We start from the raw sequence: 26,351 nt of genomic DNA, 5'->3' as shown, positions 1-26,351 counted from the left end.
GCGTAGGCCAGTCAGCTCTACTATTGTAAAAGCCATCCAGAACAATATCGATCAAGCAAACTCATCATCGTCCAATCTTTCGACTGTGGAGGGGAATTATTCGAAAGCAATTTCCTTGAGAATCTAACCCCGACTCGTCATGTCTTCGAAAGGGAAAAAGAGCATCGATGGTCCCAAATCTTCAAGTGAAGAGATCACAATATCATCCATGAAGAAAGAGCTCGAGCTGGAACAAAAGGCGAAGGACACCATGGAATGGAGCAATGCCGAACTTGAGCGTAGTGTTCGAGCCATGGAGGCCAATGTGATGCAACTGGAATCCGGTAATTTTGATGCTGACGATTCGGAAATCAAGCAGAAATATGAGAACCAAAGGCAGCTCAATGTCCAACTGCAAGAGCAGAAGCGTTGGCTTGAGCATGAATTGGAACAAGTGAGTGCGGTTGGCATGCTAGATAGATCATGATTTAGAGGAGCCCTGATACATTCAATATCGTATTACCTTGCTTGCTGTCACCCCCCAAGCACAAACGTGCTATCAGGAACTCCTTGGATTTAGTCACTGAGGATGTCTCGTTAATGTACCAAGACAGAAAGTACTTTCTTATCATTCATTTGCCTCCATCACGCATTTTCATCTCCAAGGTTCGACTGAAAATTCAGAACGAGAAGCAATATCCGATGCCGGATCCATTTTCCCTGGATTGGGACAATCTTTCGGAGACAGAGCTTAAACGCCTGGTGGGTCAATTGGAGAAGACTCGCAACGATTTGAAGTCTGATTTGCGGGAAAGACAATGGCGTCTGGATAAGGAAGGCAAAGAGTATCATCATTACGACGACTTTTGTCGAATGTATACGGCGGAAATCAAGAACTTGAACCGAATCTTGGAATCTCTCATGAGAACGGGGATGGTACCCACATCCATGTCTTCTGTAAGTACCTAAAACTTTGTTATGCTTAGGCTCCTAGAGTTCAAGACTTCTAGACTTCTAGAGATGTAGACTGCGAACGGAAGCAAAAAATTCTCATCTCCCAAACCGTTCCCTTTATTCCAAATAAGTACTTGATACGGTCACAAGATCTTGTTTGATGGACTTGGTCAAATTTGAGCCCAAAATAATGCCTAGGGAAATCAGGAGATAAGCACCAAATAAAATTCAATTTTTCGGGCTGCTCTTGGTCAGCTACATAAGCTATTGACAACATAACTTTCGAAACGAACCATTTTACAAGTAAATAGTATGAAAATATAAAAATGACCTTCCCTTAATTGAAGAGATCTTATTTTATTACTCAAATTCGAAAACTGGCTCTGAGTTGTTGTGTCGAAGAGCAGGCCGAATTGGCGGGAAGTTGTCCATATCGCAGTCCATATTTTTAGAAGTTCGTGGCTAAGATTAGGACTACCAATAAAAGCCAAATAAAAAGGGTCAAAATAGCACTTAATAGTGCATTCCTCCATTCGTAAGCTTGAAAACATGCTTTGCAAGATGAACATGCTTCTATGCATGCTAATAAACCTGTTTTCGGACACAACAGATAAACGGATATTCAAACTTAATCTTTTTGATTTTTGTTGGACCAACACTGCGATAATTCTTGGTGTTCCTAATGGCCACAAAACAATCTGCCTCAATAAAGCAGGTTGGTCGGATTGGGTTTTGAGTAACTCAGGTTACTTTGGATTGTAATTCAATTGAAATTCTTTGGCTGTTTTTTCTTGAAAGGAATGTTTTTATATCGATCTTTAAACACGGCTGTTGTCTTTGAGATCTGAGTAGAGGGTAAAGGTGGGCCCAACTTGGTGAAAAGGGACAAGTCCGTTTAAAACTTTCTTCTTTTTGACACGACCTGTCTTGAAAAAGGTCAGTTCGAGAACTTTCAAGCTTGTCGCACAAGGTAGAACCTTCTTAAAGGTTCCCTTTTTACCAAGCTCGTCCGTTGTTTCTCCTCCATCCCTCAATCTCAAGTTAATTCTCGTTGACGTCAAATTTAAACAATTACAATGCATTAGTGCATATGATCAGGGCTGATCAAAACCAATGGGGATTTTTAAAACGTTAAAAATCTCTTCACAGAAATATCTGTTTTAGATGCAACCAAGTACATTTACTCGTTTCTCTATGTTTTGAGTGCGACGAAACAATTAGCCACTTATTGATTCGTCTTTGTCATAGGATTCGAATATCATTTGACTGTTTCATTTCATTCTTGGACCAATATCTTTCGGCTTACTTTGTCATTAAGTGAAAAAATCAGCAAATCGAATCGGTAAAGCCGAAGACAAAAAAGACGGAATAGCAAAGGAGACCAAAACATTCTGCTGGCTCATTTCGTAAGGAATTTCTTTTGAGATATACCTAGAAAGTGTGTAAAAATAAATCAAATGTATGTGGAAATGTTAAAATGTATGGCTGCATTATAAGTAAAAAGTTCAAACTTGACAGTTTTAATCCTAATCGAATACAAACATATTTGTTAATACGATAAGGACTCGAAACCATATAATATGACAGTACCTAATTTGAATTAGCGCAGAAAGCCGTGCATTGTTCAAGGCTCCTTAGAAGACTAAAAAGACCAAAGTTGTAGGATTTCTTTCTCCTCCTCAGCCCGAGTTTCGAGCGTATTTTAGCACGGGGGTTATCCAACTGGTTGAGTATATAGAGCAGGTCATTAAGAAACTACATAGATAGTTACAAGTCAGTTGATATACTCTATCAAGTACAACTATATTATCTGTACAGGTTGCTGCATTTGGCCCACTTCGGCAGTAAGGCTATTAGCATTGGCCCACTTTGGTAGAAGTCATTGTAAAACGCTCTACCACCAACAGAGAAGCACAAAGTAGCAAAAAATATTCGTTAATAATTGTTTGAAACCAATTCAAAAGTCTTCAAAGGTTAGGAACAATAGAAATACAGAAACCACCTTTTTATATTTGGAGAGGTTTTTGCCGTGGCAAACATAAATCATAGTGTCATTTTCATGGTGACAAATCATTAGACTATAGATTTTAAGTGGCATTTTGTAATAGGGCATGAGTAATGATAAAGGTCATTACTTGTCGTCCAAAAACCTTAGGTTAGACTTCTTATTATTTACATTGGGGCCAAACTTGTTTTAAACTTGGATTGCAAACGATTTTTGCCATTTCCCACCATTGTCCATTGACCATATTTTAGGTTTTGTTTGTTTTGTATTTCGTGCAAAAAGGGGGTAGATAGAAAATGCATAGGACATAATAAATAAACGCCCCACCACATTTCCTTACAAAAATTTGGTTGGTAAAAATTGCATTCTTCGGCGGAAAGAAAATCTGCACCTGTAGTTGTTAATCTGAACACTAGCCCTCTAATCTGAACTAATGTAATTAATAGCTCTCGTTTCTCTTTACTAGTATTCTTAGTTACGAATGTATTTATGAGCATTAGCTTCATGCCGGATAAGTTTGAAAGCCCTGGATTATACCATTAAAAGGTAAAAATCAAGTTGTAACAAATTCTCAATGTTCAAAATTATTTGGTCTCCCACGACCCAAAACTCTTCAATTCAACCCGACACACTTTTAATTCAAAAATACGAATACCACATCCAAAAATATCTTTTCCACTATTAATGGAAATAAGCACAATTTTGTGGATGTTTCAATACATTTCAGCTGAAAACTTTTTTGAGGTTCACATTTTTTCAAGCAATGAAGCCAAAAAAGAAGTGGTGTACAATTTCAAAGACATAGAACTAAAAATAATTCAGCATAGAATTTAAACATCACTCCGATGGTCAGTATGAATCAGGTGTGAGAATTCGGTGCTTGAAATGTTTATAACAAACAATAACAATGGGTTGAGGCTTTTAGGTTTGTTTTACTGAAGACGGCAGTAGATTTTACAAGCAATGAAGGCGAGCAATACAATACTTCTTTGGGTTTAGAACTCATGGTCTATCTGAATTCATTTAACCCTTAATTGCACGTTTTCATCCCTGGTTTATCAGAAGTACAATACACAGTGTGTTACACACTACGAATATTCAGGTTCTTCGACGATTGTAATATAGGCTGATCCAGGGAAATGTTACAGTAGAGTTTTGAATTAATAATATAAGGCTTTTTGAGTGGGCTCGTTGTCAGATGATGAGACATGTAGCAAGTGAGCTTGCCTACTTCACTTCATGAACCAGGGTTTTGGGTGAACCTTTACATTTATTCAGTAACATGCAGTCACATATTTCCTCCCACTTCATTATAAATGTAGCCAGTGATGTGACATTATTTGTATTAGAACAGGGCCCTAGGTACACAAACTATCACACATCCATATAGCACAAGAGAGGGTCCCCGGGTACACTATGTAGAACTGTTGGACAATTGCGGATCAACCTTATATTCAAGGATTAGCCAGATCAGCCAACTCCAATTCGTTGGTCGATCAAATAATATATATAAATAAAAGTCAAGTATAATAAATAATCTTCTCGTCTTCAACTGCTGGGATTCCAATCCCGGTAGCGGTAAGGAAGTCCGCACCAAAAAAAAAAAAAGAATTGTACTTCAGGTTCAAATGATAATGGCACAAAAATGGCACAAAATCTTCTTTCAGGATTTTTCGGCGGTTTTTGTTGTGCTTGTTGGCATTTGAAAATTTCAGGCCTGCGGATTGTTTTTTTTGTTGGAAAAGAAGAAAGAACTGGCCGAAATACCCCCTTATTCAAATAAACGTTGTAAACGTCAAAACATAATTTTTTCTGAAATTTTGGTTCAAATTAGCGTTATCATGGTCTATGAATGTGGATGTAGCAAAAAATAGTTGTTGAAGACATTGAGGTTAAGATACTTCTCGTTTGCTACGGCAGCCCTACCTTTTAATTCTCGCGGAATCTTCCAAGGCCCTTGTCCAATGGAAAACGAGCTTAAGTAGCCTAACTACCAAAGGCGGGAAGTCAAATATTTTTGAAGCGCACTGTACAGGTAATTTAATTATAGTTGACTCTATCTTGATTTTCCCAAGGTATATGAAGAGCAGTTAGTTAACAGGTTCCGTGGGATAGGGATCCAGGGCAAGGGTAAAATGTTTCATTCGTGGTAGGAAGCAATTAGTGATATACATGATGTCAAGTCAGGGGTTCCACATGGCTCGATATTAGGTCCTCTCTCCTTCCTATCATCTTTGTTGTCCCACTTCAAAAACTCACGTGCAGTGGTTAAGTTAGTATCTCTTCGAATGCTGATGACACAAAGTTAGTTTTGTAGTGGCAATGGTCAAGATTCCAGAGAACCTAAATCGAATTGCATTCAGCTGGGGATTACTTACTTTTCAAGTAAACGTTGAAATGTCCTCATATCGATAAAAAGAAATACCAATAAGCTATCGGTCGGAAGTTCTGCGGCCGTCTTCTCGATTCAACGTTTGGAAGTATACAGTCTTGAAAGTTCCATGCGTTTCATGTATTATGTTAGCTACCTTTGTTTCCATGGCAAGATAACATGTCGCCGAATTTGACGATTAGTTCCAGCCATCTCAATGGTAAAGTTGTTAAAGATTTTTTTTGTCAATTAGCACAAGAGGTTACTACGAATGTTCTTGTCCTTTCTGAACAAACAGCATGGGTGAACTTCAGAGTTCTCATAAACTTGTGAGTTCCTTCAAAAAGTGTGAATACGTATTTGCAGTTTCAGATAAGTACATGCTTGTTTGCAAGAGATTCGTCTTGAAAACAACCTGAGCTGTTGTTGGCGGTCGTATGTATATATTCGTAAGAGTGGAACCATGTTAAATTTTTGAAGATGCGTCTTATCTCATTTTGATGCATGTTCATGAGATTTTGGTAACATGGATTTGGGATAATCTTATTAGGTTTTTCTTATGTCATTACGTCAGCTTCTCCAATTTCACTTTGATCCCAGTTATCTTTGCGATGCTGCTGTTTCGCTTGCTACAATTGTCCATTTATCTTATCGGCATTTGATAATTCTAGCGCAGGAGAGGTTTGTTTCAAGGATACAATTTTCATGTTAATCGAGTCCACTTATTGCAGGGTTAAGATATCTCTTCATATCGCAACGTCTTATTGTGCTCATGTGTCTTTGATTTATAGAAATAAGGGAAGCATATTTGATTACGCAGGACTGTACGTAGGGTGTCACTCACGGAAACCATATTGCATTACAAATTTATTGAGCCCTGATATCGGCAGCCTGGCATTGAGATGATTTCAATTTATTTTGCCTCTTGCCTTTCAGTTGAGTCCGACCAATGAGTTTCATCACTCGGGATTTCTAGATTCCGTTTCGTCCCAATTCCAAGCCCCTAACATCTCCGCCTTTGGATCGACTAATCCTTCATCATCTCAAGGTCTGGCCGGTTCCGTGAGAAGGCAGGGTTCGCTCTCGCCCAGCCGATCCCGCCCAAACGGAACGAATATTCTGGCTGGTGTTCCAAGCAGCAAGAGCCTTCCGCGGAGGAACGGATCAGTAAACCGAGCAGACGATCAAACACGAGGACGAAATGTGAGACCGTTGCCCAAGATTGTGGGAAAAAGACCTTCGGAGAGAATGCTGCCCCAGACAAAGGCTACAGGCACTGAAGGGAAAAAATGAAACTGTTTTCTCTCTGTGGCATCTTTACTTTTCTTACCTGTCTGGAAGTCTGGAAGAAAAGTCTTCCAGTCCAAACTTGGAATGAGAGTGAAATATGGTAGAATTGTTGAATGAATTAGGTTTTTATTTGAAGAATATGAAGTGATATGGATGAATGAGTAATGGAATGTGGAAAAAGACAATTTTGGCATGTCGCATACTAAAAGCAGCCGGATGAAAACTTGGTGCGTTTGAAATATACGCTTTTGACCAAACATGGATTTCAAGAATGAACATGGAGATATAAATGGTGAGAGGAGGATATTACGAACGATTTTGAGATCCGTGGAAGTTTATTAGTTTTATTTACTACGAGATATCCGCCGTTGGCTTAGGTCGGAAAGTTATTATTAAGTTCGTTGTTCTGTTGAGCGTGAGCATCCACATACAGTGCATACAGTAGTACATACTACCATATAAACATGATGTCGGTAGAAGGGATCCAAGCCAATAAAGATGTTCGATAAAACGCCATCCTTCCTCCTCTCCAATAATGGATTGTGTGATATGAAGGGCGAAAATTATCGAGAGAAAAACATCAATGGGCTACTACTACATACGAGCCTTTAGGTTCAAGTACAAAGGTAAGGCTTGATTGGGTGAAAACCACTTGGTGAGTTCGAGTTTGGAAGGATTTGGTGAATCAAAAACGAGGGTCTTTAAATATGACAGACTATGGATATGCTTTTTGTTGTTGTTGTTGTTTGTTCGTTTGAATGGATGGATGGATGGAAGAAAATGAGATCGATTTATGGTAATCGCGATCCCCGATCAAGTTTCCGGAAGTTAGGTGGTAAGTTTGTTGGGAATGGATCGGGCTGGATTCCCCAAGATCTTGGCGTTAGTGTCAGGGAATGTCCTTCGCTTGGTTTTGGCAATGAGATTGACCACCGGGATGTCCTCATCCAAAGTGACACTCACATCGATGGGATAAGCCAACAAGTGTCCCGCGGGCTGACCATCCAGACTGACGTAATCGTCCCAATTCCTCAGGGCCAGCTCTTGCACTTTGGCCACGCATTTCTCCGAGTGCGGCACCACAAATGTCGGGTCCATGCAGTGCAAGTGCTCGCGAAATAAGGCCATTCGAAACTTGAAGATCTCTCCTTGGGGACATTGCTCGGATTGCGTGCTCGTCACGTGGGCTGGTTGGAAAAGGCCCACGGCCAACTCACTGTCACGATCCCCATCGAGGGAGCGCTGATTGATGTTGGCACTCCCCGTGATCAGATAACTGTCGTCAATGACCATCAACTTGGAGTGAACGTAGATCATGAAGCGCCGAGATTTGAACAGTTTGGCCGCTTGAGTCCAAAACCAGGGCGGTTCCACGTGGGCAGGGATTGCATCGGGGGTCTCTCGTTTGCCCAGACAGAAGAACATCAGATACTCGGTGGGGTGGCCTTTCACGTCATAGCGATGGAGGGCTTGAGCTATCCGGGAATACATCATGTGCATCGTGTTTCTTTGCCAGAAAAGCATCTCTTGAATGGCTGTGTCCCCGGGCATGCCTTCTGGATGCATCGGAATGACCACATAGGCCACGAATCTGAAACGGGATGGGGGTGGGGGGGGGCATATGCTCAATCTGATCGAGGTATGTGTTATCGACACAGATGCAAAGTTGCAAACTGCTTCGGCATCATGGTTTGCTTACCTCCTTCGATTCTGTATGCTTTCACAAATCTTTTGAGTAATTTCCATGGGAATGACATTGTAACAATGAACGTCTTGATAGTCTAGCCAACCGTAGGCCGATCCCATGAAGTACTGATTTTCGATGTAGATAAATTTCTTGGCCTTGCGGATGGCTGCAATGTACGCTCGGGCGATCGAGTTGTCCACGGAACGGCCTTTTTTCGTGGTAAAGGTAGTCTCATTTTCCAATTGGAATCTATGAATCAGTAAAGTTTCATTCCCATAAAGATGAGGCATTTACATGTCTATGTATGTCCACGATATACATATTGGAACATAAATCGTAAGATAATGCGACACTATGCATAGATTTCTAACACTGGATGTCGGACGACCGACCACTCGGCTGGTAAAACAGTACAATGGATGGTCTCCTGGGAATTGATTACAAACCGGTTTATTGTACTGTTTAGCCAACCGAGTGGTCGGTCGTCCGACATCCAGCGTCTAGAAATCTATGCACTATGTAATTAATTGATTTCTTTAGGATTTCATCTCCAGTTTTGTCATTCAAATTTCGGTAGAAAATTTAAATGATTACCGCAAAATGACACAAGTTCAAGTATTTCAAGTCAATAAGCGCTTTGGATGGAACAAGTCCATTGTGACATTTGATGAACAAGTCGTTGTTTAAAAAAACCTCACAATTCTTCAAAAGCAGAAATAGATGGCAGAGGACAAAAATTGTTTAGGTCAATTGGTACCGATAAAAACTACATATTTTCGTCCTTGTGGACACTTTGTCCACCATTCTCCGACAATAAGAAATCTATGAGATGGTAATTTTTTTTCCAAACTTAAACTACGGCAAAAAGTCCTTCCTTTTTAGTCAGCATCATAATCTATTTTTTTTTCTTTTGGGTTTGGTTTTTTGCGGGCTTTTCTAACCGCTACAGGGAATGTAATTCCCAGTACTACTAAAATGAAAGGTTATAATTCGTCCATTTATTACCTTTCAATCTTTATATGATATTTGGTCTACCAACGAGTTTGAGTTGGAAGACCGAGCTAGTCCTTGAATATATGGTTGATCAGGAATGCTATCTAAAAATTTGTCCAAGTCTGACTTGAAAGTTGCAACCGGTTCAACAAGGCCTACGTATTCCCTACGAATATCAGAGGGAAGCAAATTAAACAATGAAGGAGCCCGAGAAAGAAGAAATGTGCACTTCATTGTTGGAACTAGCCTGGATTCTCGAGGGCTTGAAGGTCTCTCAAAATGCACATTAAGCCTCTACGGTCACTAGAATTGTCCCTAAATCCTGGGTTGGGACAAAGCTCATGAATGCTTTTGAAGACGTACAATATCAGATACCTTTCGCACCTTCTCTGAACACTGTACAGTCCCAACTTTTTTTAGTCTCTCCCAATACGAGAGCTCTCTCATTACTGTGATGTTCCTAGTGAAACATCATTGGCCATGTTCGACCTTTTGCAAACCCGCTGAACACATTGGAGCCCAAATGGGTGAAGCATATTCAAGATATGGTTGAACAATCGACTTGTACAGAGTTAGCATCGTGATGCTATCTCTGGACTTAAATGTGCGATATATCCAACCACACATTTGAAAAGCTTTACCAACTTTCAACTGGATATGCTCATCGAACTTTCCATTATCTTGGAGGACTACACCTAAATCCTTCATGGATGAGACCTGCTCAATATCGTTACCTCCATTATCTACGAGTGGAGTATTCAAAGGAGTTGACCCGAAGGTCATTGAGCGGAATTTCATTCCGTTCAGGGCCATATTACTCTTAGTAACCCAGGAATAGATTATTTCTAGGTCCTTTGCAAGGCTAGTGGAATCTTGGCCATTCCTACCAGAAACTAACTTTGTAACGTCAGCATCAGAAGAAAGACTGGCAGTAATACTAAGCTTTTGAAGCGAGGCAACGAATATTATAAAAAGGAGGGGCCCTAGGATCGAACCCTGGGGAACACCTGACTTGACATCATATATGTCACTATGGGATCCCTCGACCTTAACAATTTGCTTCTTATCCTGAATGAAGCTTCTTATCCAATTGAGAACCTTGCCTTGGATCCCAATGTCATGACGTCTATTCAACAAAAGGTCATGATCAACTTTATCAACGGCCTTGGCAAAATCAAGATAGACAACATCAACTGACTTGTGTCTTTCCAGTCCCTCAATGACTTGTTCTAAGTGCTCAATCAGTTGGATAACCGTGCTAAAATGTGATCAGAACCCAAGCTGGCTAGGAGGAAGGACTTCATTGACTTGAGGAATTTCAACAAGTTTGGACTTCATGATCTTCTCAAACACCTTCGCAATATTCGAAGTGAGAGAAATCGGCCTATAGTCTTTGGGGAGCGACTTATCTCCCCCTTTAAAAATTGGAACAACGTGAGCTAATTTTAGTGAAGATGGAAACTTGCCCCGATCCAAGATGCAACGCATCAGGCACGAGAAAACAGGAGCAAGAACCAATGAGCATCTCATCAGAAACTGAGATGTCACACCATCAGGACCAGGAGAACTTCCTCAAGTTCTTGATGGCCTCTAATGCATCTTGATCTGTGACTACAAGATCATCTAAACGCTCAACTTGACTGACCATGTCAATCTCAACAGACTCATCTTCAGAGTAATGAGCTGTTGCTTCTGAACTCAGTGGGGTTGAAAACGCACTTGAGAACTGATCTCCTAGCATGTTAGCCATAGCCTCTACATTACTAATGGCTTCCCCATCAACCTCAAAAGGCCCAACAGGGTGTTTCATCTTTCTCTTAGAGTTCGCATAAGAGAAAAAAGCCTTCAGATTCGACCTGACCTCCTGAACCACCTTACTCTCAGTTTGTAACTAGTCATATTCGATGGAGGCCTTAATCTTACCCTGAACTACGTCCATCTTTTTTTGGAGACTACCCACAATTACTTGATTCGAATTTCTCTTTAGCCTTTTTGCCAGTTTACAACTCTTTTTGTACAAAGTCTTCCTACATTTTGGAGTTTTTGTCCGTGTACCACCTTTCGGAACACATTCTGAGATTGCTAGACTGTAGTAAACTTCCTTAAAAACTGAAACTAATTCATCAATGGCTGCATGCATGGACGATTCCTGTTTCAGAATTGAAACCAGATCCAGGTCTTCTAATCTTCCAATAATCAACGGCCAATGTTCATCTTTGAACTTGAACTTAGCCAGACCGACCTTTTTGACCGGTTTTATTCCAGAGCTTGCCGGCTTTTGAGTTATGGTCGACCCTATCTTAAGAACATGAAGATCTGACAGATTACTAGGTGTCACATGGACAAACTGGATCAGATCAGGGTCATTGGAAAAAACAAGTCAAGAACGCTATTCGCTCTGGTGGCTACACCAACATGTTGGGAGAAATGGCACAAGATCGCAAATTCTTCCAGCTTTTCAAACGACTGAGATGTCGATATCGAAATGGGAATATACCCATCGGGACTAGCCTCCCACTCTACAACGCTAGCCGGAAAATTAAAGTCCCCAACAAAGAAAACTCTCAAACAAACTGACTGGTCCAACTCATTTCCAGTGAATTGGAGAGCCGACATAAAAGAGCTTACTGAACAAGAAAGGACAGATCAAGCCCTCGGATATGACAAATCAAGACATCTCCTTCTCCATTCGACATTTGTACATGACTAATGTGCAAATCATTCCTAACATATAGGCATACACCCCCATGTGGGAATATGGGATTATCAGGGCGTATCCTATCACAACGAACTAAGTTGAAACCAACTATGGTTAGTTCTTTTTTTATGACCCCTGGCCTATGCCAGGTTTCTGTTATAGAGATGAATGAAATCTCTCTCTCGACGACTAGTTCTTCTAAGATCTTAACTCTTGTACTGTCTCTTTTAGAAATCAGGCAATGCACGTTCAAATATAACCCTACTAAACTGAGCTATCCCTATTTCTCGCCTTTCTTTGCGTCCCTTCTACGTGGACTGAGGTACACCGTACATTAAAGCACGTCTTAAGTCTCATGGACTGACGGCACATGTACGGGTGAAAAAAAGGACAATCTACCTTTGAACATCCCTTCTTACTATTGTACTTCTCAAGGCCGAACTTGAGAAGTTTTTGACACCATTTAGGGTGGTCAAACTGCCAGCCTTTTCCTTCTTCAGGACAGGGCTGCTTTCGATAAACAGGACAGACTATTTTCTCTACAACTGTCTTTTCGTGCGCTTTTTCAAGAGGAGATACTACTTCAACTTCTACGTTGGTCAAATTAGTCGACTTCTCAACTACTGGGTGAGCCTGTTCTTCAAGCAGCACCCTGGTTTCATTGACCCAAGCAACTAAAGCCGCTATAATAAACGGCTTATTGACTATGGAAGGATCCTTTCCAACTAAGACCAGGTCCAAACATTGTCTAGCCTCTTTGCTGACTTTTCCTAAAATAGCTTCCATCATGAAAGCAGGCGGAACTATCTTTGAGCAGCCAAATCAAGAGACCAAGAGAAAGAAAAGAACTAAAAGGCTGTGCAATTTTGTCCTGAGATACAGGACAACAAAGCAAAAATAGGAATGAATTACTTCACATCAAACTAAACATACAAATCTAAGATGAAGATAGTAAACAAGAAGAAAGGGACAGAGATAAGCAAGGAATCAAGAACATATGTAAACTAGGAAAACAACACAAAAACACAGAAATATACTCAACAAATTGGTCTAACACAAAATGAAATCAATAGACTAATGAACAATAAATCTAATTGTCAAGGACCAATACAATCAAACTGAAGAAGCACACATAACGATTTGGAACTAGAATTACTATACTACAAATCAGAGCGAAACTGCTAAAGCTAAACATAAACATAAATGAGCAATAAACTTATTAGGTTTTGGAGTAATTACGTCTTACCAACGAGCCGTGAAAACCCAAACCTAATTAAGTGAATGGCACTCTTTGATTTTTCCTTTCATTATTGATTGTGTCCTGATTCAAGAGTATTTACGTAACTTGTTCTAAAATCTTCCTAGATATGGAAACTTGTCATGACAGTGTTACCACTTGGTAATCTATGAAATGCCACTTTATTAAACCAATTAGGAACTCTCTTCCTCCCATCCAACTCTCTTTCTCTCCCCGGTGCCAAACTAGATCTCGACAGGCCTGGGATTAAAACTGTTTTTAATCTCCTACTCCTTTAAATTTCCTTGCATAATAAGTATCTCTATATTCAATCCAATAAACTTTAATTACTGAGCTACAATAACCTTAAACACTTCTAAATAGCAACGGCCTTTTTCATATAAAAAACATGAAAAAGCCCTTCCATGAACAGCATAAGAATTTTCTGGAACTAAACCAATTGTAATGATAGGATGAATCTTGTACTAGGAGTTACTAATATATAGTATGTACTGTGAAGGTAACTTTCCCTCTTACCCAGTTCGGTTAACTACAAGGTGGTCCGGATATTTGGGATAAGATTCAGGAAACGTGCTATAATTGCATTGTTTCTTAGCTGAAAACACTTAAATTGGCCCTTTGGATTCTGAACTTCGTCTATGTATCAAGAAACAGTCCTGCGTATAGAACGTTTGGTTCTTAAAACATGAAATGACATTAAACTCTTAGCATTTGCCTTAGACGAGGATACAAAAATCCGGTCCCTTGTTCTTGATTATGAGGCCACCTCTCAATCCAAATCTTATTCCAATGTAAGCTTCAAATTGCGCCATTCTGAATGGAAAGGATGCGAGATTAAAAATCCCATTCATGTTGCTTTTTGAATGACGTTTAAGGCCACTAAGCTTCACATAAACTGCCACGACAATTCGGTGTCTTGGTTAAAAAGATGTTTATGGTTGTCGTTTGGGAATAAGGTCGAAACGAGGAGAGGTGTAAAAAGCTTTCAGTACCCTAAGACACATATAAAAGGAGTGCCAGTTTGACAAATTTAGTTTGCTGTCCGTATTTCTCAGTTCTTGTTTGCCGTTCTTGCCCCAAAATATCCGGACCACTGTGTATTATTTGATAATTGAGTTGAGTATCTTCTGGAATCCGTTACGACCAAACGACTTAAACAAAATACACTTAGCTATTATAGAGACCGATAATTGTCGACTTAGCCGCTTTGCAGACTTCGCACATTGTGTTCTGTTCTCTTCAAGCAAATTCCTTGTCCAAAGACTCATTTTGGCTTTGGCTCGTGGCTCTTTGATGTATCTTCCATGCTCCATGCACCACGTACCAAGTACCCGAGTTGCTGTCAATAAGATAGCCTAACAGTGGAAAGCAATCCCCCTGTTCCAACTAGTTTACATTCAACACCATGACGAACTCGGGAATGGCGAGGCCCTTTCCAAATCCAACGCCACACGTACACGCATGATGTTCTCACCTTGCCGAGTCTGACGTAATGGAGCGAAACACTTGAGCGGAAAAACACGATGATCCTGACGTGGCGCCTCTGGGTGAGAGATCGAATGACGGAGCTTCCACGTTTTGAATTAAAAGTCGAGTGTTCATGGATTGTTCCTTTCCCCATCTGAAATGGAGTACTGAATCTACGTTAGGTCCTTCATCACGGTCAACCAGCCTAGTCAGGGAATTGCTACCACGCAGAATCGCAGATGCAGGCAGCATGAGTGATGTGAGCACAACACCAGAACTTTTGCGCCGAAAAGAGTCAATCTATTTTTGTCATCTGACAAGTTCAACGCTTCTAGGTAGATAGAGTCACGCTCTAAACAAATTATCAGAACAATTCATAGTTTCGCTTCTTCTTCACTACCAATTTTGTGAATAGTTTTTTGGCAAAACAGTTTCCTCGACACATTAACTTTATTAACGGTACGAAAAAGATGCAAAAGATCCTTAAGTGTGATTATCTAGCTTTGAATAGAGAACTTACTAACTTTTGACTGACTTCAATTCAAAATCTTCATGCGCATTTCACTTCTATGTATTTTGTATATTCCATACATCGGCATAAATAACTCATTTGAAATAAATGCGCCAATAGAATTTTTCAAACCCATGTATTTTTTGCCCAGCCTTCTTTAATTGCATCATATTACGCAGGTCCCGCGCTGGTTTGGTAAGTGTTCCCAAGTCGTTCTTGCTCTTTAGCCGAAACGGTGGGTTGAATTTTTATTTCTTCGCCAAAGCATACTCCACTGTTTGATTATCATGGTTTGGTGTGTTGAAGATCGTTCCATTTTCACAATCTCACTAACTGGCTTGATCGAGGTTGGTCTGTTTGGAGGCTTTGAACATCTGCAGGCTTTGAAGTCGTTAAAAGTATTTTTCAGACCCTAGTCGCATTATCAAGCAAGAAAACTGACGACCAAGCACATCCAGACTAAAGTAAGCCAGACCTTTTTACATATTTAGATGAACATTTCGAGTTTTTAAATCGAGAAAATCGTTTACAATGCAAACTTTGTTTAAGTCTATTGTTCAGTCCTACATAGAGTATGCGTCCTCCACGAATGCTAAAATAAGGCTAAAAAAGATCAAAAAGGTACAACGGAGCTTCGAACGTAATAGTTTTGGCATTGGACAACTTAATTTTTGGGAAAGGCTTCAGACCCTGGAGTTACACAACGTACAACGAAGTCTAACGACTACCGTTTTCTGATTCTTTATAAATGTACAACCAACCAAATATACTTTGCCAACCAAAGTGTCTCCACAACCTTTGCCCTAACCCAAGGGTTGAACGCGCCCAGAGTGACAGAAGAGAGCAGTATAATACGCACCTGCATATCGTACAGCTAAGCGGTATTACTTACACAATGTTCAAGGAGCAAATAAAGCAACTTTAGGCTACTTCCGCTTGGAGCATAGCCCCTGCTCTGTATAACCTTTGGTCCATGCTTCTCCAACGAGATTACGTATTAGATTTCAAACGTGGCCTATTTCGTGTTTTACCAACCGAACGGTCTGAGGGCCAGAACACATCGCAAAATCGGAAAAAGCAGGGATCAATATTACAATGAAAAGAGTCTCTACGTACATAGCAATACTTACCAACCACATTTTGCTGCCACACCGAAATTGGCTCAAAAATATAAAAAGTGAGCAAGCTTCGAACTTGGAGACAGGCCTTGTCTGAGGCTTAAGGGGCTTAAGTTAACTGAAACGTGACATGAGTGAGAGAGAGAGGCGGGCGACAATTTTTGGAGTGTTCATTTCCATTGTCATGGACAATTGAAAGAAGGAGAGCACACATTTCATACTCATGAAATTTGAACTGAATGTGCTAGCAGATTTGATGAGTTTTAATTATTATTTTCTTGTCAGATGTGTCGTTCCATGAGTTTTCAAGGCTATCTTATACTTTTTGAGCAACAACTCGCCTTTTTAATGAAACATAAATTGTTCCTCATGATTTGCTGATATCAAGCAACATTTCAAGGGTTTTATCAACACAGTTGAAAGTTACCTAACAGCATTCTAAGCATCGGGCAAGGTCAAGTAGGGCATCAAGGTCATTTTTGCACACTTCCTAAAAGCTAATGGGAATATAATATCCAGCAGTTCAAGGCAGAAAATTTGACATTCTGATTCATCTTTACATTCAAACAATATTTGACCCACCAACGAATTGATGGTGATGGATCTGGTTAACCCTTGAATGCAGTTTTTGCAAACTTTTTGTGGGTTCATGGATTTTATAGCTGATTCAAAGAATGTCATTCAATTTTGAAATTGTCATGTCTGAATGTATAAAAACAAGGCATACCAAGATATGGTCAAGAACAATAATGGAATACTTGATCTACCAACGAGTTGGTAGATGGTGTTTGCCAGGAATTTTGGACAAATACTGATTCAGATGAGTTTTGAAGGAGAGGACCGGGTCAATTGTTGTGAGCGCTAAGGTCGGAGGGGTGAACCACGCCCGGCCAGCAAAACTAGCCGTCACATTGTCCATTTTTAGCTCCGATAGGCACTGTCATAGTGCGTATCAGATTGGGCCTCTGCCTGTGGGTGTGGTTGCGTCTAAAGGGTTCCTTGAGAAAGGTCGGGGAGGAGAACCGAACTGGAGATCTCCCTCGTACTAGGAAACTGCCCTAAATACTACGCCACGGCTCCTCTCTTGATCTGGAGATTTGGTCAAAACCTTCTAATTTCAAACTTTAAACCTTCAAGCAAAAAGGGAGAAGACGAGATGAAGTGATTAGAACAGTTTTCTAGAGCGAGAGAGGTCCTCTGTTCGATTCTCTTCCTCGGTCTTTCTCCAAAACAGACTTTTATCACTTATCACCCCCACAGAAAAGGAGTTCAAATAGGGGCCAGATGCTCCATAAGGAGCGCCACTGGAAAGGGCTTTGGGGTACTGAAAAACAAAAAATCAAATCAATTTCACATGACTAACAAGCAATAGTGTTACGTGGAAACTTTGTGTGAAATGAGAATAAACAAAAATGATATCGCAATGATGGTAAATTTTATTCAAAATTGACAGTTTTGTGTTCCTGTTTGGCCTCAAAGCTCAATCCTTGATCGCTGATACATTTAGCTGGCTTCCCTACTGTCAGGAATCAATGATTGAGCTTTACGATCAAAAAACAAAATTATCGATTCCCAATAAGATTTGGCATCAATGCGATACCGTTTTGATTATTCTCATCTCAGACATAGTTTCTATATGACACCATTGGTCATTTGTCATGTGGCATGGCTTTGATTTTGCTAAAAAAAATATCTGGAAGTAAGAACTAGTTTCCCAGACAATAATTTGCAATTTATGTGATACATCAATCAATGACTAACAATTTTTTCAACCTCAAAATTTACATTGGGCTTTCCTGAAGTCTTTCTGAGTTTTGATTTTGTTCACCCCATGTACTTTCTACCTCTTTCATTTTGTTTGATAACATCCTGCAGGGGTTCCCAAACTTTTCTTAGTCGCGGCCCTCTAATTTAAGGAAAAATGTAATCCGGCTCCCTGATTTTGAGCGTTTTGTGGATGGAGAATTTAGACAAGCATCACAACCAACTCGCACCGTGATCCACTAGAATTTTTAAAAGTCGGATGAGTTTTACTACCAAGCTCAAAAAAAATGTCAACTCATTTTTTTGTCACTCTTCGAATAATATTTTGGTTCAATATCAAAAAACTGTGTGCTTCAACAAGCCGGCAAATTGAAATAAATATCATTTTTGAAATGTTCCTTTCAGTCTATGACTGGTGCATGTTGGCTGTGATGTTCGTCTAAATCTCCTTTGACAAAATGCCCAAAATCAGAATGCCACACTACATTTTTTCTTAAATTTCTTTTGCTTCACATGGCTAAAGTATCAGCAATTATGAAACGCCCTGTCGTTCTAAAAGGCAGTATCAAGGTCCGCATCAGATTGGTTATCCGCCTGTGGGCGTGGATTACCGTCCAAATGTTTTCATAAGAAAAGTCGAGCAGAAGAATCAAACGGGGGCCTCTCTTATGCGATGGAACTGCACTAAGAACTACGCCACGTCTCCTCCCTTTACATTACAACTTAATTATGAGTACAGCCAAACGTAAGTTAAAGCAAAGATCGCTTCTTGGATTGTTGTTAGTTGATCCAGGTCCTGACGCTGATTGGTCTCAAGTTGGATGTTTTCAAACCCTTTCACCTTCAAATGGATTAAGATTCACAAAGGCCCCTGGATTGGCAAATCCTCTTTCTCCACCCTCAAGACCTTACAAAGCATGAGACGAAAAACCACACTACCGTAATAATACTAACATTTCTATGTATGTTTGATGACTATCATATCAGTCATAGTTAAGTGTGTGATTGAAGTTCCTAACCCAACCAATGGAAAGGCGGTTTCAAATTATTTGCTAAACGTCAACCGGAACCAGCCATTCTCAAACCCATTATCCAAAAGGTCATATGGGAAAACGTTGTTTGTTGTCCTTGGTTTACGTTTGCGGTCCCAGACTGATTAACTCTTTCATCCCATGTGAGTTACGACCAGTCCCTACGATAGTGCAGTATGTTGTTCTCAAAAGCCCTACCCAATCTCTATTTGGTCGTTGGTGTAACAATCGCATCAGACTCAAAGACCTTGAGGCTAACGTACTTGGACTCTGGCCGTTGGACATGGGCCTAAATAAACCTCTATGGTTAGTTGCAAAGACACAAGGAGCCGTGTAAGAAAGAAAGTATGATTAGACCCCATGAAACTCCACTCAAAAAGGATTCCCATCTTCTACTATTCCGTTAGGTATGCGTCATTATAACCTAAAAAACCCCTGTAGTGATCGATCTCTATGGCCCAATAGTATGAATGGTCAAATGACTTACTAGCGGGCAAACTACTGGTTTGATTTAGACTCCAGGTCCTTGGCGAACGGAATCCAGGGTTAGGTGATTCTTCTTTAAATGTTATCGTTACTCATAGCCATTTATCGATAGTGCTGAACATATATCATATGGTTAGCCTGTTTTTACTACATGATTGAAATTACCCTCGTTTCTTCGTTTTCTTGTCCCTTCAAGCAAAAGCTGAGTGCACTTACGAAGATCATCACTCCTATATTCCCTGCATAATCTTAGCAACAAGATGCATCAATGAATTGGGTAATTTTCAAAAGTAAAGCATCAGAACCTTTCCACAACATGTTTCAATGGTCAGCGTCAGTGACAAAAACACATTTGTCGATTGTTTTGAGAGCCATTTCTTGTATAGCGGGAAGCACTAGAGGTATATTATTATACATACACATATGTTTTTAATTTGAGCAACGGCGACGCGCTTGTGATACGAATAAATGTGAGTCTTACCTTTCCACAAAGTTGACCATGATATCTCGCGCAGCTGGGCCCTCGACTTTGACATGGATGTCATGCCATGGCATTCTCGGACCACTGTTTGGCCTTGCTGTTGGCTCGCAAGGCTGATAGAAATCTTTCTGGTGCGTCGTTCTCAAAGAGGAGAAAAGGGGATGCTCTGGAGTGTCATAACGGCCATCTGAACAAAAAGGATAACCATGTCTCACACCCTACTGCTTCATGAAGTAATAACCTGAATAATAATCAACGAGATGCATCAGCTATAGGTCGGAATCTTACAACCGAAAATAACTATGCGCACAAGTCTTGAGGAGCTAACATGGGAAAGAAAATGTAGAGCACTAGCTTGGCGGGATACTACCTCGAAAACATTAACTGGCTTGAGGTCCCCCATTATCCAAAGTTACTTTTTCTTTCATTTGCGTTGGTGAGTGAACCGTGGTAAAGTCCTATGACGGTTGAGAACGAAGTGGTACAGTTTTCCATTTGGACTCATTCGTAGGCACCACGTGCCACTTACCGGTGATGTCGATTCCCCCAGTAAAAGCAATTATTCTCGAGACCATCTCATTGGGATGACTAGAATCCCTGGCCAAAACCGGAACATCCACAATTACAGCCTTTTGATGATGGCTATAGCCTAGATTAGCCGTGAAATGGGCGTCCAGGTCTTTGTACTCTTTCGTTTTGGTCTGCCTGGCCACGCGTGCCACAAATACTCGAGATCCTGAAGGAAGCGAATACACGTAACTATCCTGTTTGAATCACGTGGTTCATGATCTGACGTGAGCCGTGTGCCCCACCCCATGCTGACGGCTGCTCTAGGCTCCAGCCCAGCTCCATGGACAGAGGAAGGTGGTATACGTGTACGTATATATTACCTTTAAAATAGTTCTCAGTCTCACTGTCGTGTGTACCCATAATTGAAGTGGTTTCACCCCAAATCATGAGCAAGACTCGAACCCCTTCCTCGGCCTTTTGCTTCAAGAGCTCGCCTAAGGTCGCATTGGCCATTTTCAGTTCGTCGGGAGTGTTCAGATGTTTGTGGTCATCATTCCTGAATGGAATTATTTCATCTCTTGAGTGAGTCTGTTCCTCTTTGAGAATAGAATGGAAAAACAAGCAAGTCAACTCACCTCAGGAGATGGATGCGGGTATAAATGGACCAGCCCATAACATAGATGAATCGTTTGCTTTGGATGAGCGATTTGAACAGGTCAATCCAGAGTGAAGGAGGTGTATAATGGAGCACTCGGGGACCGGATGGGGTTCCCGTTGGAATTTCGATGGTGTCATCGACATTCCGGGCACAAGAATACAGAGTGACTTGATTGCCTGGGCGAAGGGGGAAATAGCATTGGGAACAAGCCATGTCATTGCAAGAGCTGTTATCTTCTAAATAAGGCAGATACACGAGGTTGATGTTGAGCTCGCCTTGGACGCTTCCATTGTCGTCTACAATTTTTTGCCAACCTACAAAGATGCATAAGCAGTTGTAGAACTATTTACGATGTGACACAATTCAACTCACTAGAAAAATGTTAATCGTTATTTTGGAAAAGGACATTCCAATTCAATGGTTGATTTTTTGCCAGACAACAATAGGGCTCTGCATTGTCTGAGCGCGCGGATTTACCAACAATGCAGCTCATCTTCGACTATGACGTCAAGCAGAGACAATGGAACAAACCCTTCCGTTCGGTATGGCTTTTACAACTATGATCAAGGCTGGTGAAAGGCCGGGCTGAAAACCTATCAATGGCAACTTCTGCAGTTTTCCAAGATTGTTGTCTTCAGTAGCAATACTTGGAAAAGCAATGAAGACAAATGCCTTTCCAGATCTCGAAATAGAAACAATAATAAAACACGCGAACGAGAACACCCCTCCCCTTTCTACCTGTATGTAAGTTTACGTTTGTTTGACGTAGTGCTTGTAATCTACTAATTGGGACATGTTTCGAGACAGCATGTTTGGATAACGCAAGTATTGAAACACTCTTGGATGATGGTCCAAATTTTGTCGGAAGATTTCTGCCAAGCTATAAAAGTAATTAATCAAGATATTCTTTCATAATAACGTATTTTAGTAAAACTCAATGATTCAATGATATTACAATTGCATGTTGGAGATTCAGAGCCCAACCAAGTCAAATGGCATGGTTTTTTTATGCATTCATATATAGGTATTGTGCTCGTCCATTCCAATGTTTTCGTTCCATCCAGAGATTTGCTTAAAAAAATCGGGTTGAACGAACGCACAACGGAAGAAACTTTTTTGCATCTCCTGAGCCATTCACTTTATTCAAAAAGAATTTTTTGATCCAAAGATCTTGTCAAATATTTGGACCCAAAATACATGTCACAGGTACCCAGGAGAGGCGGTCAAAGTGATACAGTAATGATTATATATTTTTGATTGGTCATCTACGCAAGTGTAAAAAAATAGATATCAGTCCCAATAAAATCTAAAAATCCGTGGCCAATCCAAGGCAATCATGAAGCTTGAATCACTCTGTTGAAAACTGATTGACTGAGATGGCTGTATTTTTTCTTTGAGCACACATGTTGTACATATGCATGCTTATCATCGGTCTGAAGATTTTTCAAAGTATTCGTACAAACACATTACAGACGGAGTTCTTGAGAGGAACCAACCATTAGCCAAAGCTCTTTCGTCCAATCAAAAGTTATTCCCATTCACGAATCCAGGGGGCGGGTGCTTTTACTCTTTTACTCGGCATATACCCTACATGTAAGTCGTACAGGGCTTTTCATTGGGTCTATGTATGTAAAGCCCTTCCAAAGATCCATCCAAGTTGCCTTCTTTGCCCGTGGAAAACTCATTATGCCCGAGGGTTGTTCTGTGTTGTACAACATGGAAAAGCTCATAGGGTGCTTGTGTGCTTGTATTCCTATTGTTACGTAGACATCCTCTAGGGTAATTATGAGATGTTCAGCAATCATGTGTGTTGTATTGCACTTCCCTCTGATTCAGGGTACGGATACTGCTGTTAAACGAAAGAAGCAGACAAGTTTTAGAGTGGGTTCCACTCAGGGGTTTGGAACCAAAGTTGGCCATTGAACCTCGCTGGTTCAGTTGATTTTAATCATGGGCTTGTGTAACTTATTTGGAAAAGTTTGCCTCTTTGTTAGTAAGTGAGTCCAGTCAAAGCCATCAACATCAGCATTCAGGTACATACTTTGCATTAAGGTATATGGTGGTTCAGATGCAATCCAGAGAAGCGATTAGGCATGCAATACGTTTGATTACCTTGAACTCGCTTAGTCGGAGTAAGCAACTGTTCTTTTATGGAAATAACAACTTCTCCCAAATTCTCCGAGCCCAACTCATCTTGATCTTTCACGCGGAAGATGATTTTCTTGGCATGGTGGCACACGCTCACTCGAAATAATTCGTTCCATTGCGGGAACAAATTGTTGTAAATCACCTAAAACATTGAAAAGAGACAACATGAAAAAGAGTACACAGATGGTCCAATCCGGTTCGTACTTTAGCATTCGTTCCATTCTACGCGATGCCATTCGTTTTACCTTCATGACAGCGAAATCAATATTTATAAAAAATTGTCTTTTAGAGTCACGAAAAGCACAGAAATGAAAGCACCACAAAATGTCATTTCGTTTCTAGATGTCCACTATAACATTCTACTTCGTAACAAAAGCCAGATTTCTAAGCCAGAAAGTTTGACTGCAACCGATTTCCATGTTTCCTTTCATAAAGCTTTTATTAAACGGATTCATGCACATGATGATGTATTTACGTCGGTTGATATAATCTGTCCTAGCAAGAACAATTATCTTATGGCGGACACATTATGGTGCGTGCACTCTGAAATGGAAGCCAGTTTGAAAGTAAGGTAGATAGATACATCCTCATATGTGGCTCGTTTCCTCTCTTCTCAGAAAACATTATCGCCAAAGGTTTTCAGCCTCAAGGTCCCCTCGCCATCTCTTGTGCGTTTGAGGCCCCGGAATTCTATTTTTGGCTTACATTTCAGTCAATTGTTGCATGTCGGATGCTGCTTTTTTATCTCATGAATTGGTTCACTCAAAATCCAGTTCCCACCATTTCAACTTCGATCATCTGCTAACATTTAGCTGTGTGGGGGCGCACTATGTAGATAGAGGTATGCTGTACGTAGAGCACTTACCGAGGTGGTGATGATTTTGGTCGAGTCCAAGAGAACGGCCACGTAAGGATCCGTCACGTCTTTTTCCTGGCCAAGACATCTTTTGATGTTGAAAAGGAAATTGTCGGTGTCGGGGAGATTTCTGGCCTCGCGAATTTCAATTTGAAGCTCCCCGTGAAGGAATTCGCCATCGCAAAGACGTGCTGATTTTCGCCGCCAATCTGTGAAGGCCTCCACTTCCGATCGTTTCCGCCAAAACCGCATCGCGATCCCAATGAAGAAAGAAAGTGACCTTCTTCAAAGGGTTTTCTTTTTCGCCGTCGTCTTCGCCTTCTTCGTCTTCTTTGATCCTACTAAAAATCGTGTTGGCTCGGGCACATTATTTCACTTTAAATCCATGCATGGACATGTGGAATTAAGTGAGCTGCTAGTTGTTCCAAACTAGTACAGTATAGTATGAAACTTCGGATGGGTAGCGTGAGTTTGACGGTGGCGTGACTTCGTTACTAAACTCGAAAGGGCCTTTTCCTCATGGAGTTGCTTCGGCAAACAACCACTGCTAAGTCAAACATGCTCACTCAAGACAATACTAATGATGTTAATGAGAACGTGGAACCTGGGAGGACGAAGACAAAACTGAGGCCTCTCCTTCGAGCCATCGCCTTTTTCAAACTGATGGGTTTGATGGAATGGTGGCATATCGGTTTGAGGCTCACACATGTACATATATATCTATGTGGTGCGAGTCTTTGTGTGTGCGTGAGTGCTTAGTTTGAGGCACAGTTCCAATGAAACCCACTGGTTGCTTCGCCTTAGTCTTCTTAAAAACCGTCGTCGTGGTGGCGTCGTCTTCTCTTTCTTCTCTCTTTGAGCCCCACCATTCGAGATAACTTCTCAGTTCTGGTATACTCGTACATACCCACGACGAAGGTGCATGAGACTTAGTACGAGACTTAGGAAGGTATGGCCTTTCGGCTGGCCTCAAGGCTCAGAAGAGAAGACCTACCCTTGGATTCACGCACTCCGTCCTCTGAGCAGTAACCCTGGTCCAGTATATTGGCGAAATATGTTGGTGTCGTCGTCGTGGTCGTCGTCGCTGTCGTCGTTGTTGTAGCTGCGCCACCACCACTCCATAAAGAATGTACAACACGGCTTTACTTGCACCCAGCTCGCACCTACTGAACATCCATCGGCAGCTATGTAGAACGAAGAGAGTCCCAGAGAGAGAAAGAGAGATAGAGCGGCCTTCGAGATCTTGGTTTCAAGTTCGAGCGAGCGAGAGGGGAGTGAATCGAGAACCGTGAAGTGGATCCCTGCTCAGCCGACGATCCAGATCATCTGAGAGAGCCAGCAGAACACGGAATGGTTCCAGAAAAAGGTGCACATGTGGACCAAGGACGCCTTGCCAGCGATTACGGGAAATGAGTCCAATTATTGGATCATGTATGCGATTGAATGGAACTAAATTCAATTGAGTATACTAGATCAGTTATCTTGACAAAATTGAATGTACCATTTAATCGAGCCCGCCTTACCATAAATGAACCGTTCTGTTCTTGACACTTAGAGACCAATAAGAAGGCATTCGAATGATGAGTTTCGTCGAAGACAAGCTCGTTCAAGCTTGCTTGGATTGGTTGAATTTTTTTCTTCAATGAACGAAACTGAAGGAAATCAAGAAAAAGGGATGAGAAGATTGTGCAATGTGGAGGCTGAAGAACCATGTGGCTCAACTCATTAACCGTTATGCGACGCCTCCAACAGGTATCAGTCTTCTCCTTGAAGGAACTGATAACGCCCTCTTAAAAAATGGTTGAGGACGAAAAATAGAGTACACAAATTAAAGTACACATGTCATATCCTGACATTCACGTATGATATGCCCCTTGAATGTCCGTAATTGACACTAGCACAATACGTCTTTTCCAATACATTTGGAATCCTTGCCCTTGTCAATAAAACAATAAACAGGCATTGATCAAGCATTTCTTATCCCGAGGTCTCGGGGTGAAAAATGTTTTAACTCTTATCAATGCCTATTCATTGTTTTATTAACAAGGACAAGAAGCTAACCGTGTTAGAATATGCATTGGAATGG

General features: G+C 40.9%; 2 protein-coding genes across 2 annotated transcripts; one reads left to right on the top strand and one right to left on the bottom strand.

Annotated features, from left to right (window-relative positions):
• LOC131893039 (uncharacterized) lies at window positions 1-6,860 on the top strand. Its single transcript, XM_059242962.1, has 3 exons — window positions 1-433; window positions 646-936; window positions 6,246-6,860. Exons 1-3 carry the CDS (start codon window positions 140-142, stop codon window positions 6,600-6,602), a joined length of 942 nt encoding a protein of 313 aa, XP_059098945.1. The 5' UTR covers window positions 1-139; the 3' UTR covers window positions 6,603-6,860.
• Window positions 6,706-26,098, bottom strand: LOC131892938 (uncharacterized). Its single transcript, XM_059242812.1, has 10 exons — window positions 25,789-26,098; window positions 24,275-25,714; window positions 23,374-23,551; window positions 21,239-21,575; window positions 20,984-21,159; window positions 20,623-20,829; window positions 20,094-20,280; window positions 14,710-14,856; window positions 8,299-8,535; window positions 6,706-8,190 (listed from the first exon to the last, which is right to left on the bottom strand). Exons 2-10 carry the CDS (start codon window positions 24,515-24,517, stop codon window positions 7,428-7,430), a joined length of 2,475 nt encoding a protein of 824 aa, XP_059098795.1. The 5' UTR covers window positions 24,518-25,714; window positions 25,789-26,098; the 3' UTR covers window positions 6,706-7,427.
• Window positions 26,099-26,351: the final 253 nt, after the last annotated feature.

This window comes from Tigriopus californicus, chromosome 1, assembly GCF_007210705.1.
Source record: "Tigriopus californicus strain San Diego chromosome 1, Tcal_SD_v2.1, whole genome shotgun sequence".
Lineage (NCBI taxonomy): Eukaryota > Metazoa > Arthropoda > Copepoda > Harpacticoida > Harpacticidae > Tigriopus > Tigriopus californicus.
Note: the sequence above shows the minus strand (reverse complement) of the source record. Positions and strands in the feature narration are given on the sequence as shown.

What these genes read in the sequence shown, in the direction of transcription:
- LOC131893039 (XM_059242962.1), top strand. Translation starts at nt 140, where the DNA reads ATGTCTTCGAAAGGGAAAAAGAGCATCGATGGTCCCAAATCTTCAAGT. An exon ending in TTGAGCATGAATTGGAACAA is followed by an intron (nt 434 to 645) that starts GTGAGTGCGGTT and finishes TTCATCTCCAAG; the next exon opens with GTTCGACTGAAAATTCAGAA. An exon ending in TACCCACATCCATGTCTTCT is followed by an intron (nt 937 to 6,245) that starts GTAAGTACCTAA and finishes CTTGCCTTTCAG; the next exon opens with TTGAGTCCGACCAATGAGTT.
- LOC131892938 (XM_059242812.1), bottom strand. Translation starts at nt 24,517, where the DNA reads ATGCGGTTTTGGCGGAAACGATCGGAAGTGGAGGCCTTCACAGATTGG. An exon ending in CCAAAATCATCACCACCTCG is followed by an intron (nt 23,552 to 24,274) that starts GTAAGTGCTCTA and finishes TCAATGTTTTAG; the next exon opens with GTGATTTACAACAATTTGTT. An exon ending in ATTACGTCAGACTCGGCAAG is followed by an intron (nt 8,536 to 14,709) that starts GTGAGAACATCA and finishes ACTGATTCATAG; the next exon opens with ATTCCAATTGGAAAATGAGA.